The sequence below is a fragment of the Microcaecilia unicolor genome, chromosome 1, assembly GCF_901765095.1.
Source record: "Microcaecilia unicolor chromosome 1, aMicUni1.1, whole genome shotgun sequence".
Lineage (NCBI taxonomy): Eukaryota > Metazoa > Chordata > Amphibia > Gymnophiona > Siphonopidae > Microcaecilia > Microcaecilia unicolor.
This window is the reverse complement of record NC_044031.1, coordinates 124,396,722-124,421,666: the sequence shown is the minus strand read 5'-3', so window position 1 is coordinate 124,421,666 and position 24,945 is coordinate 124,396,722. Positions and strand designations below refer to the sequence as shown.

General features: G+C 40.3%; 1 protein-coding gene across 2 annotated transcripts in view; it reads left to right on the top strand.

Moving 5' to 3' along the window:
- Positions 1–24,945, top strand: part of ITGA8 (integrin subunit alpha 8) — a 521,482-nt gene that overhangs the window by 366,614 nt on the left and 129,923 nt on the right. For both annotated transcript variants that reach the window (XR_003941853.1, XM_030199982.1), the window contains exons 22-23: positions 1,784–1,863; positions 22,530–22,610. Coding sequence is in view for 1 of the 2 variants with exons in the window: in XM_030199982.1 (XP_030055842.1) it covers positions 1,784–1,863; positions 22,530–22,610 (161 nt within the window). In the remaining variant the exon portion in view is untranslated. The remainder of the gene's footprint in view (positions 1–1,783; positions 1,864–22,529; positions 22,611–24,945) is intronic.

The window sequence follows — 24,945 nt, the reverse complement described above, 5'->3', positions numbered from 1 at the left end:
GAAGCCTAAAGGAGCAGGAAGAAGTTGCCAGGTAAAAAAATAAAATGTGGGCACTGTGGAAGGCTATACATACTTTTATCTGGTCAAAGGAGGGCAAATTTTAGACAAACCAATGCACACACTTTGTCATGTGGAGAGGAGGCCTTCTCAGAGGTACGTTTACTTCCAGGGAGGAAAAATACTATGTAGATTGCATTTTCAAATTTTTGTATGTACCTTTTCTGCAAATATTCCAGCTGGAGAAAAAGCAGGTTAAAGTGACTGTGTGCACTTTGTTTGGCAAGTTTCAAATGAAAAGTATATGTGTGGATTCATTTTGAAAACTGGTGATAAGACCATGGGTAAAAACTATATGTAATCTTTATCTTAATGTGGACCATTTGAAAATTGCCATCTATGGGGCCCTTTTACAAAGTGGCGGTAAAGCTACTGCCACTTTGTTTCATGCCAATCCAGCACTACTGCTGACCTAATGCAGAAGCTGACAGTAGTGCCACCCCCAGCGCACGCCATTTTCAGCGTGACTGGAAATTTCTTTTTTTTTACTGCTTGGAGTTACTACTGGGTTAACATGGGAGCCCTTATCATCACCTAAATATTTTGGCTTTTTACCCGCTTCGGTAAAAGGGGCCTCAGCATGTGGTTTTTACCACAGCTTGGTGAGCCAGATATGAAGAATAGTAAATAAATAAAACACCTTTATAAATGATTGTTCTGTTGACATTGTGCAGTAAAATCACTTTCTGTGTTTACTAAACAATATAGGGCCTCTTTTACCAAGCTGTGGTAAAGGGGGGGCAGCGCTGGTGTTGGTGCGTGTTTTATATGCACGGTGAGGCCCCCTTTTACCACAGCTGGTAAAAGGGAAGGTCTTGCTTTCCTGCAGAAAATGGCTGGGCGTCAAGTAAAGCACTTGCCGTGCAGCCATTTGGGGGGGGAGCCCTTACCGCCACCCATTGAGGTTGCTGTAAGAGCTCCCACGTTAACCTGGTGGTAACTGGGCAGCGTGCAGCACTGCCTGATTACCGCCGGGTACAGTCCAGCGCTACAAAAATAATTTTAATAGCGCCGGAAATGACGATGCAGTAGAGGTGGGAAGTACAGCCGAGCTGGTGCGGTAGCCTGGTGGTACTTCCATTATAGCGAGTAAAAGGAGCCCATAGTGTGAGTTCATGCCCAGTCAGCTTCTTTACATACTCTGCTTTTGTGGAAAAAAAATTGAGTATGCACAGTTTTCTTGGATTTCTACAAATTCAGGGCTACTTTTACAAAGCTGCGGTAATGATTACTGTTCGCTGAATACATCGAAGCCCATAAGAATTGAATGGGCTTTGTTACATTTGGTGATCCTATAATTGCTAGTACAGCTTTGTAAAAGGAGCCCTCAGACAGCTAATAAAGAAAGAATGTATGTATTAAGAGGATCCATGCAAACCTACTTGGTTTTAAAAAAACGCTGAACTCAAAATGAGTTTGTTAGCATTTACCCAAAGGGCAATGGAGTTTCTACTAATAATCATACCAGCTACAAAGCAAATATAATTACAACCGTGTGTCAGCAGTACAGCACTTTCCACATAAAAATACAAGCATGTTGAGCACAGTATCACAATATACATCATTTTAATTTACAGCAATCACCTGTAGCAAAGCATCAGCAGACAGCTTCTTATACAAATCCAGAAATCCCAATGGATAACACCATTTCCCCTCCAGGAATTATTTGTTTTGAGTGCTTGCAGCTGTTGATAGCTTAATGATATTTCATCTAATTCATTTCTAGTTCTCTGCTGGCCTACGATTTGCAGTGCAGCGGTTAGAAAATGCCAACTCCAGCATCAACTTTGACCTGCATATCAAGAGGTTAGTTTACTTAGAGTAGAATGATTTAAAAATGCACCCATATATCACAAATAATACTCAGCACAGCTTTTTTAGAACATTTTTGAAGAACACCCCATTTATCATACTTTTCAGATTACCCTTGAATATTTCACCTTTCGGCCTTTTGAAATTGTGTATGACATGGAGAGGCCTTAATTGACACTATTAAAGAGAATGAGGGAAATGTCATTGTTTTGCTATTTAGTTCTTTATAAATTTCCATCTCATTTTATAGTTCAAAATTGCATTGTTTCACAGTTACTTATGTATTTTTCTATGCCTTGTCTGTTCTGAATTGCTTTTCAAATAATTGTTCTCTATTTTCAACAATAATTCCACAGTTTTGTTTATTTATTTGCTTATTGAGGGGAAGATTAGCTTGAGTTATCTGCAGCAGGGCCCATTTTATTCCTGTGGGCCCTGCTGCAGATAACTCAAGCTAATCTTTAGTAAAAGACTCCCTATGTTGTTTCCTTCCTGTATTTTACTTAAACTTCAATCTATTCATATCAAATCTACCCCCCCCCCCCCTCTGTTTACTAAGCCGTACCAGAGCTGCTAGCATAACTTAGTAAACAGGGGGGTATATTTGTTGATATTTCTGCCTTTTGAAATATGGAGACCCTTTTACTAAGGCATGTAGGTGCCTACATACCTACACGCATCCAACATGCGTCAATTTGGAACTACTGCCCGGCTACAGCATGCCTTGGGTGGTAATTCCATTTTTTACGCGTGTACAATATGCGCAGCAGAAAATATTTTTATTTTCTACCATGTGGTGCTAACCAGGTGGTAATCGGCAAGGTACGTGCGCTGACGATTACCACCTGGTTAACGTGTGAGACCTTGCCGCTAAGTCAGTGGGTGGTGGTAAGGTCTCAGGTCCAAAATGGGTGAGCCAATTTTTATTTTGCTGTATGTCCATTTTCAGCCCCCCCAAAAAGACCTTTTTTGCAGGTGCACTGAAAAATGGACCTGCGCGCGACAAATACACGCACCTACAACAGTGCAGTCCATTTTTCGGCACACCTTAGTAAAAGGACCCATTGCTTAGTTAAATCCTTTTATAATAATCCTACCCCTGTTATTTCCTGCTTAAATATTTTTTCTAGAAGATAGTCATTCATTGTACAATTTTTTCACAAATTATCCCAGTACTCCTAGATGCCATCTTAAAGGGGCTAAAGCTTCTCAAATATGGAGTGTTTCCCCTACCTTCTCCCCCGAAAACTGACTCTATAGATAATTCTTCCCCAAAGACACTCCGCCGTAGATAATCTACAGAGATGTTCATTCTATACCCTCCTTATATGGTGGTTTGACCCTGAGCAGTTGTACCATGAGACTACTGCTAGGAGTTGAAGGAACCATTTTGAACCTGGCACTGGCAAAAACAGCTGGGGGTTGCCCAGAACACCTACATCAGACCTTCTCAACCTCGTCTTTGGGACACACCAAGTCCCATTGGGTTTTTAGGATATTCACAATGAATATGCATGAAATAAATTGGCACGCACATCCTCCTTTGCTTGCAAATCTATCTCATGCATATTCATTGTGGATATCCAGAAAACTTGATGGGACTTGGTGTGCCCTGAGGACTGGGTTGAGAATGCCTGATCTAGACCACTGGGGATTCAAAGAGGTAGGCCTGGGGGAGGGCTATGGCAGGGTGGGGGTCTTAGAGGGAAGGGTCTAAGACAGGGGAAAGGGATTAGCACTCCATCTTTGAGAAGCTCTAGCCCCTGCAAGAAGGAAGCCTGATGCTCCCAGGGAGGATGAATAATGCAAGTTTAATCACAAGTTGTTATTCATGTAATATGGTACTGAGATATCGCAGGCTAGTGACTCCTGTGGTGAACTAAGGTGCCATAAAACACCAACTTTTAACAAATCTTCATCACTGCCACCTGAAGGGTTGAGACATGAAGTAGATTATAAGATCTTTCATAAGGGTTTTGAAGACCTTGCTCTTCATGTGATAATTAGAATTGAGGGTATACCCCTCTGTTATGGTAATTGTCTATCACAAATGGTTAGTAGAGTCTTGTTTAATATTTTATAAATTTTATCTATTGTTATTGGATTTTTATTGATTCTATACCATTTTGAACAGTCAGTTTGACTGGTGAGGCAATCTATACATTAAAAAAAAAACATTTGAGTTGTATTTACTTGCAAAGATATAGCCAAATGCTTATCAGCCATTCAACTGTGTATAATTCAGTGGATGGACTCTCTTTACAACAATAACTTTAAAATATTCCCTATGCGCCTTAACTGTTGCAATTAAACAGATTAGAAATATTCATAAGAAGCTGGTTGAATTCTATGCTTGTTACTCTTCAGTTATATGTCTTTCAAAAGTACAGTGCAAAATTAGATTTGTCAATAAAAATGAAGAAATCACACAAAGGGCTCCTTTTATCAAGCCATAGTAGTGATTCCCATGCAGCAAATGTGACAGAGGGAAAGGGACTTGATATACTGTCTTTCTGTGGTTACAGTCAAAGTGGTTTACGTATTATATACAGGCAGTTATTTTGTACCTGGGGCAGGTGACTTGCCTAGAGTCACAAGGATCTGTAGTGGTAATCAAACCCAGCTCCCCAGGATCAAAGTCCGCTGCACTAACCACTAGGCTACGCCTCCACCAAGCCCAAATGGATTGAATGGGCGTTGTTGCATTTGCCGTGCCAGGAATCACTACTGCAGCTTGGTAAAAGGAGCCCAAAATGATGGAAATTCCATAAATGGCACTCAAAATTCAGTGCTGAAAAAATTCAGCAATGAGTGGTATTCTATAACGGGTGTCCTGGGATCGATGCTCTTTACAGAATAGCACATAGTGTTGAGATTTGCGCTCAAGTTTGGGCACAAGGAGTTACACCAACTGAAACCAGGTGTAATAACACTGCACACATTTTTAAAAAGCGCCCCTGGCCCTCCCTTCCCCTCCCATGACCATGCCCCTTTGCAGATCATAGGAACACTTATGCGCTACTCTATAAATGGGCACATATGTGTGTTTTCATGCGGATCTACCATTTCTGCCTCATTTTGGCACCTTACAGCTGTTAGAATGTTATTGTCATACTGAAAATTCAGCGTGGAAGTAGCACCTAACGTTCAGCATTATATATAGAATTTCCCTCAAAATGTGAAAGAATTCATTTGATTTCCCAAAAAATGTGTTTTATTCAGGCTGCTTCACACATCTAATAGTTCCTGCACTTAGCTCACAAAGGCAGCATTAGAGTATTGAGAGCAGGGGCATAGCCAGACCTCGGCGGGAGAAGGGTCCAGAGTCCAAGGTAGGGGGGGCACAGTTTAGCCTGCCTCCCCCAGCCACCAAACCCCCCACCACTTTGGACCCCTCCACTGCCGCGAGGTACCTTTGCTGACGGGGATCCCCAACCCCCACCAGCCAAAGTCTTCTTCAGCGCCGGTCAACTCTGGCGCCTTTGCTGATGATATGTTTCTAACTCCTGACGTCCTGTGTGCACGTCCTGTATGTAGCCCCATGCAGGACGTGCATGCAGGACGTCAGGAGACATTTGAGTTGTATTTACTTGCAAAGATATAGCCAAATGCTTATCAGCCATTCAACTGTGTATAATTCAGTGGATGGACTCTCTTTACAACAATAACTTTAAAATATTCCCTATGCGCCTTAACTGTTGCAATTAAACAGATTAGAAATATTCATAAGAAGCTGGTTGAATTCTATGCTTGTTACTCTTCAGTTATATGTCTTTCAAAAGTACAGTGCAAAATTAGATTTGTCAATAAAAATGAAGAAATCACACAAAGGGCTCCTTTTATCAAGCCATAGTAGTGATTCCCATGCAGCAAATGTGACAGAGGGAAAGGGACTTGATATACTGTCTTTCTGTGGTTACAGTCAAAGTGGTTTACGTATTATATACAGGCAGTTATTTTGTACCTGGGGCAGGTGACTTGCCTAGAGTCACAAGGATCTGTAGTGGTAATCAAACCCAGCTCCCCAGGATCAAAGTCCGCTGCACTAACCACTAGGCTACGCCTCCACCAAGCCCAAATGGATTGAATGGGCTTTGTTGCATTTGCCGCGCCAGGAATCACTACTGCAGCTTGGTAAAAGGAGCCCAAAATGATGGAAATTCCATAAATGGCACTCAAAATTCAGTGCTGAAAAAATTCAGCAATGAGTGGTATTCTATAACGGGTGTCCTGGGATCGATGCTCTTTACAGAATAGCACATAGTGTTGAGATTTGCGCTCAAGTTTGGGCACAAGGAGTTACACCAACTGAATCCAGGTGTAATAACACTGCACACATTTTTAAAAAGCGCCCCTGGCCCTCCCTTCCCCTCCCATGACCATGCCCCTTTGCAGATCATAGGAACACTTATGCGCTACTCTATAAATGGGCACATATGTGTGTTTTCATGCGGATCTACCATTTCTGCCTCATTTTGGCACCTTACAGCTGTTAGAATGTTATTGTCATACTGAAAATTCAGCGTGGAAGTAGCACCTAACGTTCAGCATTATATATAGAATTTCCCTCAAAATGTGAAAGAATTCATTTGATTTCCCAAAAAATGTGTTTTATTCAGGCTGCTTCACACATCTAATAGTTCCTGCACTTAGCTCACAAAGGCAGCATTAGAGTATTGAGAGCAGGGGCATAGCCAGACCTCGGCGGGAGAAGGGTCCAGAGTCCAAGGTAGGGGGGGCACAGTTTAGCCTGCCTCCCCCAGCCACCAAACCCCCCACCACTTTGGACCCCTCCACTGCCGCGAGGTACCTTTGCTGACGGGGATCCCCAACCCCCACCAGCCAAAGTCTTCTTCAGCGCCGGTCAACTCTGGCGCCTTTGCTGATGATATGTTTCTAACTCCTGACGTCCTGTGTGCACGTCCTGTATGTAGCCCCATGCAGGACGTGCATGCAGGACGTCAGGAGACAGAAACAGATCATCAGTGAAGGCGCCGGAGTCGCCTGGCACTGAAGAAGAATTTCACTGGCGGGGGTTGGGATTTTGGGAGGAGGGGGATCACATAGATTTTTCAAGCCCCGGCCCCGGCCCCTTTAAGGTGTGGCCAGAGAGCATAGGGCCTCTGTTTAGCAGCCCAGTGCCCCAGGCATGAAAAATGATGCAAGCTTTGAGTTGGTATTATTTTTCCAGAGATAATGCAGCATGCAGTGTTTGATATACATAATACTGGGGTGCTTTGCAATCATGTGCAATCTTTGCATCTCATTATATATCCCACAGGAACTTGTATTAACATGCATTACAGCAATATTAACACATTCTGTTGCCATTTAGAGGAAAAGTTATTTGTGTGCGCTATGGTTAAGATGAGTTATTTACCGCAAGTCGTTCTGACCTGTGGTAAAATAACAGTAGCCCACAATGATAACTTTCCTGCTTAATGCTCATTAAGGGTTAAATAACATATATTATTTATGTAATGCACCTCCTCCCTCCTCCCCCCCCCCCCCCCCCCCCCCCCCACCACCACACTTGACCTGCCTGCCATCTATTCTGCTTCTCTATAGGGAAAAATATGGACAAATTTGGAGGAAAACGATACTAGGGTGTTCATACAGAGACTTAAGCTGATTACTATATTTGTAGATAGGAATGATTTCGTTCTTTCTTTTTTATCACACAATTGTAGTATTGGCTCCAGATGCACAAGATTTTCCCTTGATTTCTCCTGGATCGCTATAAAGTGACAGCTGTTAGACAACTGGGAGAAATTAGCTTTAAGGACTTCTTACTGCATTTCTGTCTAACTTATAGTCCTGTTATATTAGGGTTTTTTTCTTTTTAATTATTTTTGTGTCTATGGGAAAAATGCTTTCTTACAGAGGTCACTATAATCTTGTTTGTTTGCATGGAAAATTGCCACAGAGCTGATTAAAGACATTTCAAAATCAGACAACAGTAACCTTTTTAATTGAAAGAGGATGAGTTTCACTTCATGCCCTATATACTTGGGAAATGCTACATAGTTCAAAGGAGGCGTATTTTTCTGTTGATTCATCAGACCTTTACAGTCCAATGCAATTACCAGAATGAGAACCTCAAGTTCTCCTGAATCAGGCCAGATTCATTAAGACTTTAATTCCATTCTTTTTCTATAACAAAAGAGGCTTAATCAGGCATTTAATCTGAAATTACATATATCTAATATGAATACTGTTCCCTCTGTGTAATGCAGTTCTTTATATGAAATATTGGCTTAGCCAAATGAAGTCTTGTCACTCAAGCTAAAGGCCAGGTGGTGGATGGAGGGGGAGTTACTAAGCTGCAGTAAAATAAGGCATTTTAAAACAGCTTGTGCTGCAGGTTGTTGGTTCTTATGGTAAAGGAAAAATACACAATCAACCTCATAAACTGTGTTATTTTGCACCCCATGAGCATCTTTTAAAGGGCTGACACTGTCAAAAAAAATCACACTCTGGGGGAGGGATTTCCCCCTCCCTCCTCTCGTCTGCAAAGATGCCTCCCTCCCCCCCCCCCACCCCAGTTGGTGGGAAATACTGCGGTAGCCTGGCAGTAGTCCTCATTTGGCATGTGACGGTGCCATGGTAGTTCTACCGCGGCGTTGTAAAAGGGCCCCTCAGTGACTTTAACATCCATCTCCTTTACAAAGGTTGCTTCAGGAGGCTCATAAGCAAGTTCCATCTCTTCCAACTTAGGCTCTGAGGGAATATTCATATCTGATGGGAGCTCCTACCCTCCTTCCTGCTTGCTTTTTTTCATCTGGACTCCTGCAGATTCTCAGCACCACTCCTTGACGTAGCTCTAAAGAGGGGAATAGGGCCAGGGACTGCATTTCCTAGCATCCTTAGACCACTTCTATCAGGGCTGAACCTGCCACCTTCTCTATATTTTCCTGCAGCTGCTCTTCCACTGAGGTTCTTAGCTGTTCTTCCACAAGGGGCTTCCCAGGAATCTAACACCTGATATTTTAGGTAAGGTTTTTACACTATACTTTAGTTGACTGCCTCCCCTCTGGGATGACCGTATGGGTGTTTAGGGGTAGATATTCTACCTGCTTCCATTTTTTCCAGCTATGACCAACTCAAAAGTTTCTTATTTTCCGTTACCAGTTTCTTCAGTAATAGTACTGTCAGCTTTAAATAGTTTCTGTACTTTACTTAAGATGCTCAGCATAAATATTTTTGAATGAAAAGTTGGCATTAAGTAGTACGATATTGTTTGCTGTTTTAAGTTTTAATTTAGGCTCACAGCAATAGTACAATCCATCTTATTCTAAAATTACACACTTTTACTTCCTTATAAAAATAAAACAAAGAACAATTTACAAAACATTTTTTAACCATAAAAGATAATGAAGCAGGAAATCTTAGGGAGGCATCGTGGGATGAAACTAAACCTGGGGGGAAGGATAAGCACAATGTGTGACCTTCATACAGCATGTCACAGGCTGTTTATGTAGAGGAAAAGCATCATTAATTTGCCAAGAAAATTCTGTAAGCAGGACAGTGACCTATTAGCTGTATAGCTGAGTGATTTCAGAAAAGAAACTTTGACTGGTGGGCTTGGGGTCAGAAGGACACATACATTCCACATCTCTTTGTTATTTTGCCTTCATGTAAAATTATGCTAAACATCACTTACATGCATGCAATATGCTTAATTTATCTTTATACCAACAGTATCTGTTTTTCTATTAATATACAAGATAATATAATGATTGCTATAATAAACAACAGACCCTATCAAGCCCTTCCTCTTTCTTCAAATCTGCTTTTCAAAAATATATATCTATATATAGATAGGTATAGATTCTATACTATAACTATCTAGGTTTAATAATGTAATTGGTTGTATTTTATTCACATTAGATATTTCAGACAATCGTTGCCACAAATCAATTAACAAATCTTTATTAATATCACAATAGTAAATATAAATATATCAAAATACTTGAATTTCAGACTCACTCCCTACCATACACACTCATCCATTCCATACACTCATACAATTTCAACCATCTTATACAACTTTAAAATTTCATTCAAAATACAAAATACAAATCTTCTTTGTCTTCATTATAAGCCTTACACGAGGGACCTTCAATATCAATATCAGAGCGTAAACTAACCCTAGGTGTCAACTATCTTAGTCTGCAGTTAATGTCCATCAACACTGACATTCCATCAGAGCTTATAGTCCACTAAACCAGGACTAGAATCTTCAAATGCTTCCATACACTGGACACTGCCTTTAACTTTGCTGACACCAGGGAAATACTTGCACCCGCCGTGACGTTCTTGAAGATCCCCTCTTATCAGCTCTCCCTCTCAAAAGATCACAGTAATTCAAGTGGTCGAAAACCTGACATGATCATGTTTCACCCATAAAACGGCATCTTCAAGGGTTATTCAGTTTTCCGGCGTCTACCGGAGATCCAGAACACACATCACCAGCAACAACACTGGAGCAAAAACGCCCACCTGTGCGTCCATCTCTGGGGAAACACAGAATGCATAAGCTTTCTGTATATTTTATGTCTATTTGTAAATAATATTGATGAATATACAAATGTATTTACACTGGTTTATACTAACAGAACTACATTTACTGAGTTATAGTTCATTTTAAATTCAGCTGCTAACTTATGCTTAATAAAGTAAAACAGGGCTAACATGAGACACTCTAAACTGTTCCTTGTCAGTTTTGCAATCTGTATGCTCTAAGTGCACAGTAAATATTTTTGTAAATTATTTTATAAGGGGGTATGTCAGGGGCAGATAATGATCAGCTAATCAGCTAGCACACTGACATTAGCATATACTAAAGACTTTTAATGCATGAGCCCTTACTGCCTCCAAAACATTAAGTGGTAAGTGAAGGCTTTTTACAGCCACACTAGAAATGGGCTTAGCACACATGTAAGACCTACATAAGGGTATTCGAAGCCCATTTACTAGCGCAGTTTAGTAAAAAGACCCCAAAGTGAGTTGGGGTTGGTAAGAGATGAGACAGGGCTATTCCATTATTAATATAATAACAGTGGTTGCCAATTTGTTGGAGGGTACTGAAAGAAATCTCAGTGAACCTGGAAGATATACTGAGCCAAACTGACAAATTAAAGAGTAGTAAATCACCTGGACCATATGGTATGCACCCTAGGACAGTGTTTCCCCAAGTTCAGTCCTGGATTACCCCTTTCCAGTCAGGTTTTCAAGATATCCACAATGAATATGCATGAAAAAGATGTGTATATAATGGAGGCATTGTATGTAAATCAAGTTCATGCATATTCATTGTAGATATCCTAAAAACCTTACTGGTAAGTGGTACTCCAGGACTGGACTTGGGAAATACTGCCCTAGGGTACTGAAAGAACTCCCAGAAGGCTCATTGCTGTCTCCAGTGCTTTTCAATGTATATTTAATACCCTTAGCGTTCTTCTTAGAAAGCTGGGTATGTAAATTTGAAATTTTTGCAGATGATGTTCAATTACTGGTTTTTATGAAAGAGAATCAGCACCAAGTGATGTCTGATTTCAATCATAAACTATACCTGTTGAATGAATGGCTAGCTGAGCATGATTTAATGCTTAATGTAGAAAAATCTGCAGCATTTTGGTTGTCTCACAATAGCAAGCCACTGTCTATTCAACCAGTGTTGCAGGGCAGACATCTTTTTGAAATATGACATTATTACTTTAGGCTTTCTTCTTGAAAGCTCCTTGAAATTTGATAAACAGATTGGGCATGTCATAAAAGTGTCAGTTAAGAAATATTTGCCAGTTGAAGCCTTTTTTTTTTGTCCCAAACTAATCTGGTCAAGTTGGTATATGCTTTTGTTACCATCAGGCTTGATTGTTGTGATTCATTATATCAGGGTCTTACAAAAACGGGTCTTAAGAGACTTCAACTGATTCAGAACACAGCAGCTTGTTTGATGACAGAGGGCAAGTAGTTTGATCATATAACACCTGCTTTGAAAGGATTGCTTTGGCTACCAATTTCATCCAGGATTATATTTAAGATGCTGTGTTTAGTGTTTAAGACTTTTTATCTAGAAGCACCAGTGTATTTAAGGGACAAATTGTCCAAGCAACAGTACTTTCAATTGCTGCATTCATCTCAGTGTTGTTTATTACAGCTTCCATTGCTCCAAATTGTGAAATTAACTTTCATAAGAAACAGAACTTTTTAATACATTGGTCCTCTCTTAAGGAACTCTTTATCTGCAGAAGTGAGCAGTTTAACAAGCTACATTGGGTTTCGTAAGAATCTCAAAACATGGATTCTCGAGAGTGTCCGTTTCTGACTGTGATGACAGCTGATTGTTTACTTTGATTTTAGTTAACCAATTATATTGTTTGGTTTAACTTGTTTGCACATTCATTCTACTTGTTTCTGTTTTATTGTAAACTGCTTTAAAACTTAACTGTATAAAAGTGATTATTAAGTAATTAAATCAAATCGAACATGAAATTGCTGATCTGCTGTTAGTGATCTGTAAACCCAAAGTAACAAAAGAGAGGGTAGAACAGCATACAAATGCAAGCAATAGAAAAAAAAAAACACAGCTGAGCCTTCAGGATTGAGATAAATGGAATCCTTTATTTCTGAAAAAGACCCGACTCGGGCCGTGTTTCGGTATGAAAATGCCAGCCTCAGGGGTCCAGATTGTTCTTCTAGATATAAAAATGGAAAAACCAAGCGGTCAGGGTATATTGCCCAAAGAAAAATAAAAACAAGCGTCCACACTATCGTGCAGAACACCATTGGTAAAAAAAAAAATGACAAATGAAATCTGCACGATAGCAGATCTGTAACCCGTCATTAATATCACCTATAGTACCTGAAGATTGGAGGATGGCCAATGGAACCTTTTCAGAAATCAGCGTTACAGAGGCGATCTGGAAAATTACAGACCAGTAAACCTGACTTCAATGCCGGGCAAAATAGTGGAAACTATTATAAAGAATAAAATTATGAAACACATAGGCAAGTGGAGGAGTGGCCTAGTGGTTAGGGTGGTGGACTTTGGTCCTGGGGAACTGAGGAACTGAGTTCAATTCCCACTTCAGGCACAGGCAGCTCCTTGTGACTCTGGGCAAGTCACTTAACCCTCCATTGCCCCATGTAAGCCGCATTGAGCCTGCCATGAGTGGGAAAGCACGGGGTACAAATTTAAAAAATATATATATGATTTAATGGGATAGAGTCAGCATAGGTTCAGCCAAGGGTAGTATTGCCTCACCAATTTGCCTCATTTCTTTGAAGGTGTGGATAAAGATGAGCTGGTTAATGTAGTGTATCTAGATTTCCAGAAAGCTTTTGTTCCCCATAAGAGACTCCTGAGAAAATTATAAGTCATGGGATAGGAGGCAATGTTCTGCTGTGGATTAGGAATTGGTTATTGTACAGAAACTACTACTACTACTACTTATCATTTCTATAGCGCTACAAGGCATACGCAGCGCTGTACACCATACACAAAAAAAGACAGTCCCTGCTCAAAGAGCTTACAATAGGGTAGAGTTAAATGGCCATTTTTACATAAATTACATACCATGAAAAATGAGTTTATCTTGTTGGGCAGACTGGATGGACCGTTCAGGTCTTTATCTGCCGTCATTTACTATGTTACTATATGTTACTATGTTCTCAATGGAGGAGGATGAACAGTGGAGTGTTGCAGGGATCTGTACTAGGATTGGTACTATTTAACATATTTATAAATTATCTGGAAATTGGAATGATAAGTGAGGTCATTAAATTTGCAGATGACACAAAACTATTCAAAGTTGTTAAAACACATTCAGATTGTGAAAAACTTCAGGAAGACCTTAGGAAATTAGAAGATTGGACATCCAAATGGCAGATTAAATTTAATGTGGACAAATGCAAAGTGATGCACAATGGGAAGAATAATCCAAATCATAGGCACCTGATGCTGGAGTCTATCTAAGGAGACAGCACAAAAGAAAAAGATTGTGGTGTAGACAATATGCTGAAATATTCTTCCCAGTATGTGGTGGCAACCAAAAAAACAAACAGGATGCTAGGAATTATTAGGAAAGGGATGGAAAATAAGAACAAGAATATTATAATGCTTTTGCATTACTCCTAGTGTGACCTCACCTTGAGTATTGTGTGCAATTCTGGTTGCCGTATCTCAAAAAAGATGTAGCAGAATTAGAAAGGTTCAAAGAAGAGCGACTAAAATGATAAAAGGAATGGAACTCCTCCCATCCACCATCTGCCCACTTTCCCTCTGCCCCTTCCAACCACTATCTGCCTTCTCTCTCCCTTCCATCTAGCGTCTGCCCTCTATCTCTGCCCCTTCCATCCACCATCTGCCCCGTCTCCCCTCTCCCCCCCCCCCTTCCAACCACTGCTTTTTCTCTCTCCCTTCCATCCACTGTCTGCCCTTTCTCTCCCTTCCATCCAGGGTTTACCCTCTCTCTCTCTCTGCCCCTTCCATCCACCATTTGCCCTCCCTCTTCCATCCATCCAGGGTCTGCCTCTCCCTCTCTCTCTGCCCCCTCTTTTCAGTCCCCAGTTTCAGCCCCATTATCCCACCTGCCCGTAGTTCCAGCCCCTTTATCGCACCAGTCCCCGGTTTCAGCTCCTAGTTTCAGCCCCAGCCACTTTCTCCCAAGCTTCAGTCCCAGCCACTTTCTCCCTGTCCCAGTTTCAGCCCCCAATCCCCACAGTATAGCCCCTACCCCTTTTCAACCCCCATAGTACTAGCCCTCTTATCCCACCTACCCTCTTTTCAGCCCTCAGTTCCAGTCCCTTTCATCCACCTGCCTTGCATTATGGCCCCCATTTTCAGCCCCAGCCCCATTCTCTCATCTGCCCCCCTTTTCAGCCCTAGACTCATTCTTCCAACTGCCCCTGGCAAGGCCCCTGCATTTTAAAAATCTCTGAATCGGCAGTGCAGTGCCAGCATGCAGCACCTCACGTTTGTGAAAGAAGAAGATCACCTCGGGCCTTCCCTCACTGTGTCCTGCCCTCCTCTGATATAACTTCCTATTTCTGTGTGGGAAGACCCAAGGCGATCTGCTTCTTTCAAAGACGCAAGGCTATGCACTGCCAATTCAGAGATTTTAAAAATGTAGGGGGCCGGGTGGCAGAGAGAAGGGGGCTGTCGAGGGAGCTGAGGGTAGGCAGGTGGGGACGGGACTGCGGAGAAGATGCAAAAGCGGTGCCGGCGGCCTAAATAAAAGGATGGGTCAGGAGAAGAGCACCCCCCTTTGTATTTACATCTGGGGTGGACCACCCCACCACCTCGTCCTTGGTACACCACTGGCGGAGCCGACACAGAACACAGGCAGCAGCGGTCTGTGGAGACAGCAGCAGTAGCGGGCAAGGGTAACCAGGTAGAGCCTCTGGGCCCCCTGGATCCTGTGGGCCCTCGGGCACTGGCCAGTTGCTCAAATGTTCATTCCGCCCCTGTTAATTAGAATTTATGCGCAGAACTATCTAAACATATTGTGTAACATGATGTGCGTAAATTCTAAGATGCATAGTTGAAAAGGGAGTGTGGGCATGGAATGGGTGGGTCTTGTCATTTCTAAAATCTATATGCGTTATTGACTATACCCAGTCTGCGCGTAATTTAGATGTCAGCATTTGCACTAAGTTTTGCTTGGCGTAACTTCCTACAATTAAATTTAGTCATGCAGATGTACGCTTGGCGTATTCTATAAACCGCATGGAAATTTTGGCTTATTTTATAAAGTACGCCTAGATTTAGACATACTTTATAGAATACGCCTAGGCATATTTCATTTTGGTGCCGATTTTTTAAGCGTGATGTATATGAAGAATTCAGGCTGAAGCTGTGGTATATATTTTAATATGTAAGTATTGCAGTTAAATTTTCTTCAGTGCAGAGAGTTTTGGCAAAATTATGAGCTTTCATGTAGTGGCTCAATAAAGTTTACAAATATCTGTCATCGGAGAGGAAATGTTATTCAGCTGAAGCTAATTTGGTTATGATTTTGATGGATTACACTTAAGAGATAAAAGAGGAGGAATTGCCACTAACATAGATATTTGGAATCAGAAAGTCTGTCTCTCAGTGAAAATGCCCAAGAGGTTTTTGTGGTTTATGGTATAGAATGATGGAGGGGTGTGTATGTGGGCAGGGGAGTAGTTTTATGTTTTCTATTCATTTCCATTCAGCTGATGGTGACCAGGTGTGATTTTATAGTAACATAAATGATGACAGAAAAAGTGAAAATGGTCCATTCAGTCTGCACAGCTGGGATTCTTCCATTGGGGGTAGAGAAAAATATGTGGAGGGGCATTTTCAGTATGACATTAAAATCCAATTTTGAACATTTTACAAAAAACATCCAAAAATCCAGTGCTTAACATGGTCATTTTCAAACCAGAAAAACATCTGTCTTTTTGGTTGGAAAATCACCCTATTTTAGATGTTTTTGTGCTTAGTGTGTCTTTCTTTAAGGGCTCTTTTCAAACAAAAAAGGTCCAAGGGAAAAACATAAAATATAAGCCATTGAGATGTCTGGGGCCAGCATTCCTAGTAGAGACTGGCCACACAGACATTCCAGCAGAGTAGTGGGGCAGCCTAAGGGGCACTATAGTGAACTTCACATAAAAGGCCCCAGGTACACATCTCACCATTACCCCCATTATATTGTATTTCATTTCCTCCAGGAACAGCAAAAAATGTACTGCACCCAACTGTACACCACTACAATAGCCCTTATGCCTGCAGGTGTCACCTATATTTATTTATTTTATTTATTGCATTTATACCCCACCTTTTTCCACAGGATGCAGGCTCAAAGTGGCTTACAAGAGACTGGAAAGGCAAACGCCAAACCAGTGAAAATACAAATACAATATTTAAACAGATAAATAGAGGGGAGATAAAGGGAAAAAAAGTTAAAGGAGTCCAAAATGGTCCTTTCATTTGGTGGTGTGAAGGTGTTGACTCGTGACTGAGTATGGTAGCGATTCAGCTCTCTTCAACCATCCACACACTCATAATGTTCGTCAAAAACAGCTGACTGGAAGTGTGAGTCAGAGATTGTCACTGGAGTTCATTATGTTTCATCTTTTGATATTATCTTCTGCTCATGTCTGACCTGAAGATGGTTCTTCCTTCGAAAGCTAGTTAAATATGTGTTTAATCCAATAAAAAAGATATCATATTTTCTTCATTTTTTTGTTTTGTTTTATTTGTATGTATTACCTTTAAAGCAGACAAACATGAAATCACACTATTTTACCCCATACTATGTTGTCTTCCACTGTGATTCTGACATAACCAAAACAAAATTCATCATCCAAGCTCCCTTCCGTATCTTATTCAGAAATTTGCTCATCTACACAGGCACCAAAACTAGTGAAATCATTGTCCAAAATATAAGATCTTCTTATGCTCATTTAGGGGCCCTTTTACTAATGAGTGTTAAGCCCTATTACGCACGTAGCGCGCCCAGAAAGGCTTACCGCAAAACACATTAATGTGTTTTGTGGTAATTTGCCTGTTTGCGCATAGTGTCTTTTGGGGGTTTTTGTATTTTTTTCTGGAGGGGACGTGTAATGGACGGAGAATGAGAGTGGAAGTGTTAACCAGTTAGTGTCATTCACATTAGCACATGCTAACTGGCTAACATCGAGTTAATGTGAGAGCACCTACTACTACTACTATTTATCATTTCTATAGCGCTACAAGGCATACGCGTCCCACACACAAATGGTAGAATTAGTGCAAGACCTGCAAAAATAAAAAAGAACATAGGAACATAAGCGTTGCCATACTTGGACAGACTGAAAGTCCATCAAGGCCAGTATCCTCTTCCCAACGGTATCCAATCCAAGTCACAAGTACTTGGCAAGATTACAAAACAGTACATCAGATTTTATGCTGCCTATCCTAGAAATAAGCAGTCCAACTTAATAATAGCTTATGGACTTTTCTTGTAAGAAATTATCCAAACCTTTTTTTAAACCCTGTTAAGCTAACTGCTTTTACTACATTCTCTGGCAACAAATTCCAGAGTTTAATTACACGTTGAGTGAAGAAATATTTTCTCCGGTTTGTTTTAAATTTACTACTTAGTAGTTTCATTGTGTATCCCCTAATCCTAGTATTTTTGGAAAAAGTAAACAAGTGATTCATGTCTACCTGTTACACTCCACTGAGTATTTTATAGACCTGTATCATATCTCCCCTCAGCTGCCTCTTCTCCATGCTGAAGTGTCCCAGTCACTTTAGCCTTTCCTCATAAGAAAGTTGTCCCATCCACTTTATCATTTTCATCACCCTTCCCTGTAGTTTTCTAATTCCGCTAAATCGTTTTTGAGATGCTGTGACCACAATTGCACACAGTATTTGAGGTGCAGTCGCACCATGGAGGGATACAAAGGTTTATAATATTCTCAGTTTTGTTTTCCATTCCTTTCCTAATAATTCCTAACTTTCTATTTGCTTTCTTAGCTGCCGCTGCACACTGAGCAAAGGGTTTCAACGAATAGTCAATGATAACACTTAGATCCTTTTCCTTGGTGGTGACTTCTAATGTTGAACCTTGCTTCACGTAGCTATAGTTTGGGTTCCTTTTTCCCAATGCATCAGTTTGCACTTGATCACATTAAATGCCCAATTTTAGGGACACGCTAGAAATGTTATTTATTTATGTTATTGTAAAAATATATAATCCACACAATCTAAAAATTGTAGGTGGGGTACAAATGAAACATACACAATAATGAAACATAAAATAAATAAACAAAACAATACAAGTGCATGGGAAATTCCCGTATTAGCATATGCTAAGCACATTTCTTAGCACATTTTAGTAAAAGAGCCACTTAATTAGGGTTTTCAACCACAGTTACTCTATGCAGGTTACCCCATGCCTTCTTGGAAGTATGAATGTACCTATACCATTGCAGCTAGGGTCATAACTGCTATTCCATGCAGGAAGTCAAGGCTCTTGGAGTTGCAACTGCCTTTAGTATAGGTTGCTACAAGGCTCCATGCTTGTAGTGGCACTTGGGAGCCCTTTTACTAAGCAGCGGTAAGCACTAATACATGCTAACTGCACGCTAACAGCTACTACTGCAGGATGTGCCCAGGCATCCTGCGGTAGTTCTGGGATCAGTATGTGCCAGTCCTGCATTAAGCACAGGAGCGTGTTTAGGGGCAGAGAGTAGGCATTGCTGTATGTTGCTGATTAGCATGGGAACCCTTATTGCCTAGTAAATTGGTAGTGCTACGGGCTCACATACTAAGGGCCACACGCTAATTGGGAAATTAGTATGTGGCCATTAATGTGAAAAAATAAATTGCGGCCATTTTACAGTGCTTGGGAAACTGCACAGGCCACCTTTTAGTGCAGCTTAGTAAAAGGGCCCCATGTTCATTCTTGTATTCTATTAATGGATTTCTATTCCGCACTTAACCAAAAGGCTACAAAGCAGATTACATACAAGAATGACTTGGAATTTACAACAAAAACAATAATAAAATTATCAATTTAAATAAAACTAATACAATATCATCACAATCTAAGAGATAAAAGCATAATTCTATTATGTGTCTGTAACACATACATCTCATTCTCTACCACATCACTCTGTATTTGTTTCATCACCGGAGGCGGCTTATGCCTCACGGTAATATGTAAGCCACATTGAGCCTGCAAATAGGTGGGAAAATGTGGGGTACAAATGCAACAAATAAATAAAATAATTATATAATTCAATTGAAGTATATCGCAGTCTTTGCTTTGAAAACAGGTAGGTTTTAAGAGCCTTTCTGAATAGAATATTAGATGTAATTTGCCGAAGTTGGATTGTGATATCGTTCCAGATTCTAACATTTTGTAAAACAAAAGAGCGCTGACTTGGCTCTCCTCAATAGCAAATTTTTATATTATCTGGATGAACCCATGCCAGGGGATAATGGAGGCTCCAGAGGTGGAGGGGAGGTAGCCATCCTCCACCATGTTGTTATCGCCTTCATGCATGGAGGGCTTCTGTCTCCCAATTAAGGCTGTTCAGAAAAAAAACACTTCTCTTGAAATGTGGTATTTTCACAGTGCCTACTTCTTATGGAGATCAATTTTCTAGGCCATTTATTGTGGTCAAGACATTGTAAAATAAATAAACAAACTGGCCACAATTCTGCTAACTCCATGGGTATTTTTTTTCCCACAGGGATTGCTAGAATAATCAAACTAAATACTTTGTGGGTAATTTTGTTTTGACTATTGCCAAGGCTGGCTTAAATATTAGGCAGACTAAGCAGTTGCTTATGGTGACAGTTTGGGGAGCAGGAGGATGATGCAAAGCACAACTGCTTTCAGAGTAGCACCATGAGTCCTGATCACCCTCAAACCTCAAAAAGTCATCAACCTACACATTTAACTGTAGTAAACATGGGCAATTTCAAATAGCAATTTACCTACAGTAGATAAATGACTATTGGAAGTTGCCCTCATTTTGTACATATGTGTATGTATGTTATATATATATATATATATATATATATATATATATATATATATATATATATATATATATATATATATATATATATATAATATATACAGTGGGGGAAATAAGTATTTGATCCCTTGCTGATTTTGTAAGTTTGCCCACTGACAAAGACATGAGCAGCCCATAATTGAAGGGTAGGTTATTGGTAACAGTGAGAGATAGCACATCACAAATTAAATCCGGAAAATCACATTGTGGAAAGTATATGAATTTATTTGCATTCTGCAGAGGGAAATAAGTATTTGATCCCTCTGGCAAACAAGACCTAATACTTGGTGGCAAAACCCTTGTTGGCAAGCACAGCGGTCAGACGTCTTCTGTAGTTGATGATGAGGTTTGCACACATGTCAGGAGGAATTTTGGTCCACTCCTCTTTGCAGATCATCTCTAAATCATTAAGAGTTCTGGGCTGTCGCTTGGCAACTCGCAGCTTCAGCTCCCTCCATAAGTTTTCAATGGGATTAAGGTCTGGTGACTGGCTAGGCCACTCCATGACCCTAATGTGCTTCTTCCTGAGCCACTCCTTTGTTGCCTTGGCTGTATGTTTTGGGTCATTGTCGTGCTGGAAGACCCAGCCACGACCCATTTTTAAGGCCCTGGTGGAGGGAAGGAGGTTGTCACTCAGAATTGTACGGTACATGGCCCCATCCATTCTCCCATTGATGCGGTGAAGTAGTCCTGTGCCCTTAGCAGAGAAACACCCCCAAAACATAACATTTCCACCTCCATGCTTGACAGTGGGGACGGTGTTCTTTGGGTCATAGGCAGCATTTCTCTTCCTCCAAACACGGCGAGTTGAGTTCATGCCAAAGAGCTCAATTTTTGTCTCATCTGACCACAGCACCTTTCTCCCAATCACTCTCGGCATCATCCAGGTGTTCACTGGCAACTTCAGACGGGCCGTCACATGTGCCTTCCGGAGCAGGGGGACCTTGGCGGGCACTGCAGGATTGCAATCCGTTATGTCGTAATGTGTTACCAATGGTTTTCGTGGTGACAGTGGTCCCAGCTGCCTTGAGATCATTGACAAGTTCCCCCCTTGTAGTTGTAGGCTGATTTCTAACCTTCCTCAAGGATACCCCACGAGGTGAGATTTTGCGTGGAGCCCCAGATCTTTGTCGATTGACAGTCATTTTGTACTTCTTCCATTTTCTTACTATGGCACCAACAGTTGTCTCCTTCTCGCCCAGCGTCTTACTGATGGTTTTGTAGCCCATTCCAGCCTTGTGCAGGTGTATGATCTTGTCCCTGACATCCTTAGACAGCTCCTTGCTCTTGGCCATTTTGTAGAGGTTAGAGTCTGACTGATTCACTGAGTCTGTGGACAGGTGTCTTTCATACAGGTGACCATTGCCGACAGCTGTCTGTCATGCAGGTAACGAGTTGATTTGGAGCATCTACCTGGTCTGTAGGGGCCAGATCTCTTACTGGTTGGTGGGGGATCAAATACTTATTTCCCTCTGCAGAATGCAAATAAATTCATATACTTTCCACAATGTGATTTTCCGGATTTAATTTGTGATGTGCTATCTCTCACTGTTACCAATAACCTACCCTTCAATTATGGGCTGCTCATGTCTTTGTCAGTGGGCAAACTTACAAAATCAGCAAGGGATCAAATACTTATTTCCCCCACTGTGTATATATATATATATATATATATATATATCAACATTTAAAAAAGTATCCAGGATTGTTCTGAGAGGTGTGTTATGGAAGTAATCATAATCTTTGAGTTTAATTATCAAAAATTTGTAAGAGGGCAGTAAAGGCCTGAAAATGAATGAGGATGCAAAGCTAAAGGTTTGCCTTGGGTGCCTAATACTCTTGCACAGGCCCTGATTATTTCCCATAAAAAAGCACCTGCACAGATTCAGCAACTGAAAGGGGTAAAGAAAGCTTATTTTATTGGTGGTCCTAAAAGTATATACTGTATGTTGACACATATACTTATGGAGGGCAATAATCAAAATGCTTATTTCTGCAGCTAAAATGATGTTTTATGGCAGAAAGAGCTTTTATTAATGTCCTTTTGCACACTGCATTTTAAAATTATTTTTCTTGGAATGCTAACTAAATTTATCTCAACTTTGTTTTAGCTCCAACAAGGATAATCCAAACAGTAATTTTATTAGCCTGAATATAAACATCAGTGCTCTGGCTCAAGTAGAAATAACAGGGTAAGTATTTTTTAAAATTGCAAACTCAGGTCTTCCTGTTTTAAATGTGTTTTATGGTGCATCGTACTGAAGCAGTGCTACGTACCACTTGTAAGTATTTATGTGCCCTATTGGAGTCAATATTTAAATGAACTTGTATGTTAACTGGCAGGCAGTAAACCCCAAATTCTCTAAGCACGTGCATTAAACTTTACCCTAAGGGCTACATTCAGTGAATGGTACTCAAAAATCGATGCTGAAAAAAAATCAGCATTCAATGCTATTCAATAATGGACTCGCAAAGATGAGCAACCATTGAGTGCTATTTTTGGCACCCAAGTTTGAGCAACCCCAACCAAAGTGTATCATAGCATGAACATTTCCAACTTTTCTTAATACATTGCTTTATACAAAAAAGAAGGAGGAAAAAGACCTCATATAAACTTGTGGCAAAATCTGCACGTTTAGCGATGCAATTAAACACCCAGTTAAAATTACTAATCAGCGGTCAAAAAACCTCCCTTTCAAAAATTCTCAATGAGTGTGAACCGAACTTCAATCAAACAAAATTCAAACACTGAAAAGTACCTTTACCCACATCTCACATATTCATTTTGAGTACTTTAGTTGCTTAATTTTGTATTTCCTCTGTGCCTCTGTCAATGTCAACTACAGCTTCTTCTTACTTTACATCCCCTCAAGCCATCTTGTTCCCACTGTAGATGAAACTGCTTCTCCACAGTTGTCAAACCACTGCCTAAGTAGCTGAGATAGGGTGAGCTTGTGGTCAGAATTATGTGGCTGTGATTGGCTAAAATTGGATCCACTTATGCTGCAAGATCCAGTTCTGCTTAATTTTATTATTTGCTATGCAGTGAACAATATGAATGCATATCCAATGTATGTTTATGTTTATTTAGATTTGATAAAACCACCCTAATTGCAACATAAATCAAGATGATGAACAATACAAATAATAACAAATAAAAGCAGAAAAGAACTCCATCAAGATATAGAACAGAAATCAACACTCATTCAACAGTACCATCCAAAGGGTTATATTTATTTATTACATTTGTATCCCGCGCTTTCCCGCTCATCGTAGGCTCAATGCGGCTTACATAGTAAGAAGAAAATACAATCTGTAGTATCTGAATCAACAAAGGAGGTATGTGGTAGGACAAATGAACAAGGGTAAGTGGGATAAAAGAGGTATGAGAGAAAGGATAGGGATAGGTAAGGAAGTGGAGCGATGAAGAAGAGGTAGGGGAAGAGCATGGAGGGTAAGAAGATTGGTAGGAGGTAATTTCTGAGCCATTGTTGTTAATGATTAGATGAACCGGTAAAATGGATGGGTTGCTTATGTTTGCTTATGGTAGGTCAAGTCATTTGGGTAAATCTGTTTGAATTAGATGGGTTTTCAATAGTTTCCTAAAGGGAAGGTATTCACTAGTTGATCGAATGTATCTGGGTAGAGCAGAGTTGGGATCCCAGGTAGGGGACGTTAGATGCATGATATGTTTCATACTTTAGTCCTTTGCAATTGGGAAGGTGCAGGTTAAGTTATGGACCCATCTATCAACCATGCCGGCTGATTGAAAAACTCTACAACATTTTTAAAAACAAAAGCTAGTGAAAAAAGATGAGTTTTCAAAAATGTTTTTAAAATTATTAAAAGAAAGCTTTGATGTTAACAAGAGTGGTAAATTGTTTCAGAAAAAAAGGAGCCAAAAAATAAAAAGCACTCTTTGCATCGATTCCCAATGTGCTTGAAATGGATTAGGAAGAATCAGTCTGTGATCATTCAATGAACATAATAGGCAAACAGGGGAATAGGGAATGGTTAATCTAGCTAAATATTCTGGAAGGTCAGTATAAAGAGCCGTATAAGTCAAAGTTAAAATCTTATATTGAATCCTCTGATTTATTGGAAGCCAGTGGAGTTGTCTAAGAAGGGAATGATGTGATATCCTGTCACTTTGTCTTACAATGAGCGCAGGCCGCAATATTCTGAAGAGTCTGAAGCCTCTTAAATTCAAATGTAGAGATTCTTACATAGACCATGTTACAGTAGTCAAGAGGAGAGCTAATAAAGTAATGAAACAAAGTGTATAGTGAAAGAGGCATGAACACTTAAACACATGTACGATGTTCCAAAGTAATATCTACAGTTATAGGAAAAATTTCATAGTGAAGCTTCCAAACAGCATTAAGAGGTACTTATTTCAGACTTTTGCATACCACTGTACAAAAGGAATGCACATATATGGAAAAAAAATGTTCCTGTCGGGTTTTATACCACTTTAAAGACAAGCACAGAATTTTAAATAGTGCTTATTTCAACCAGCATTGTCCA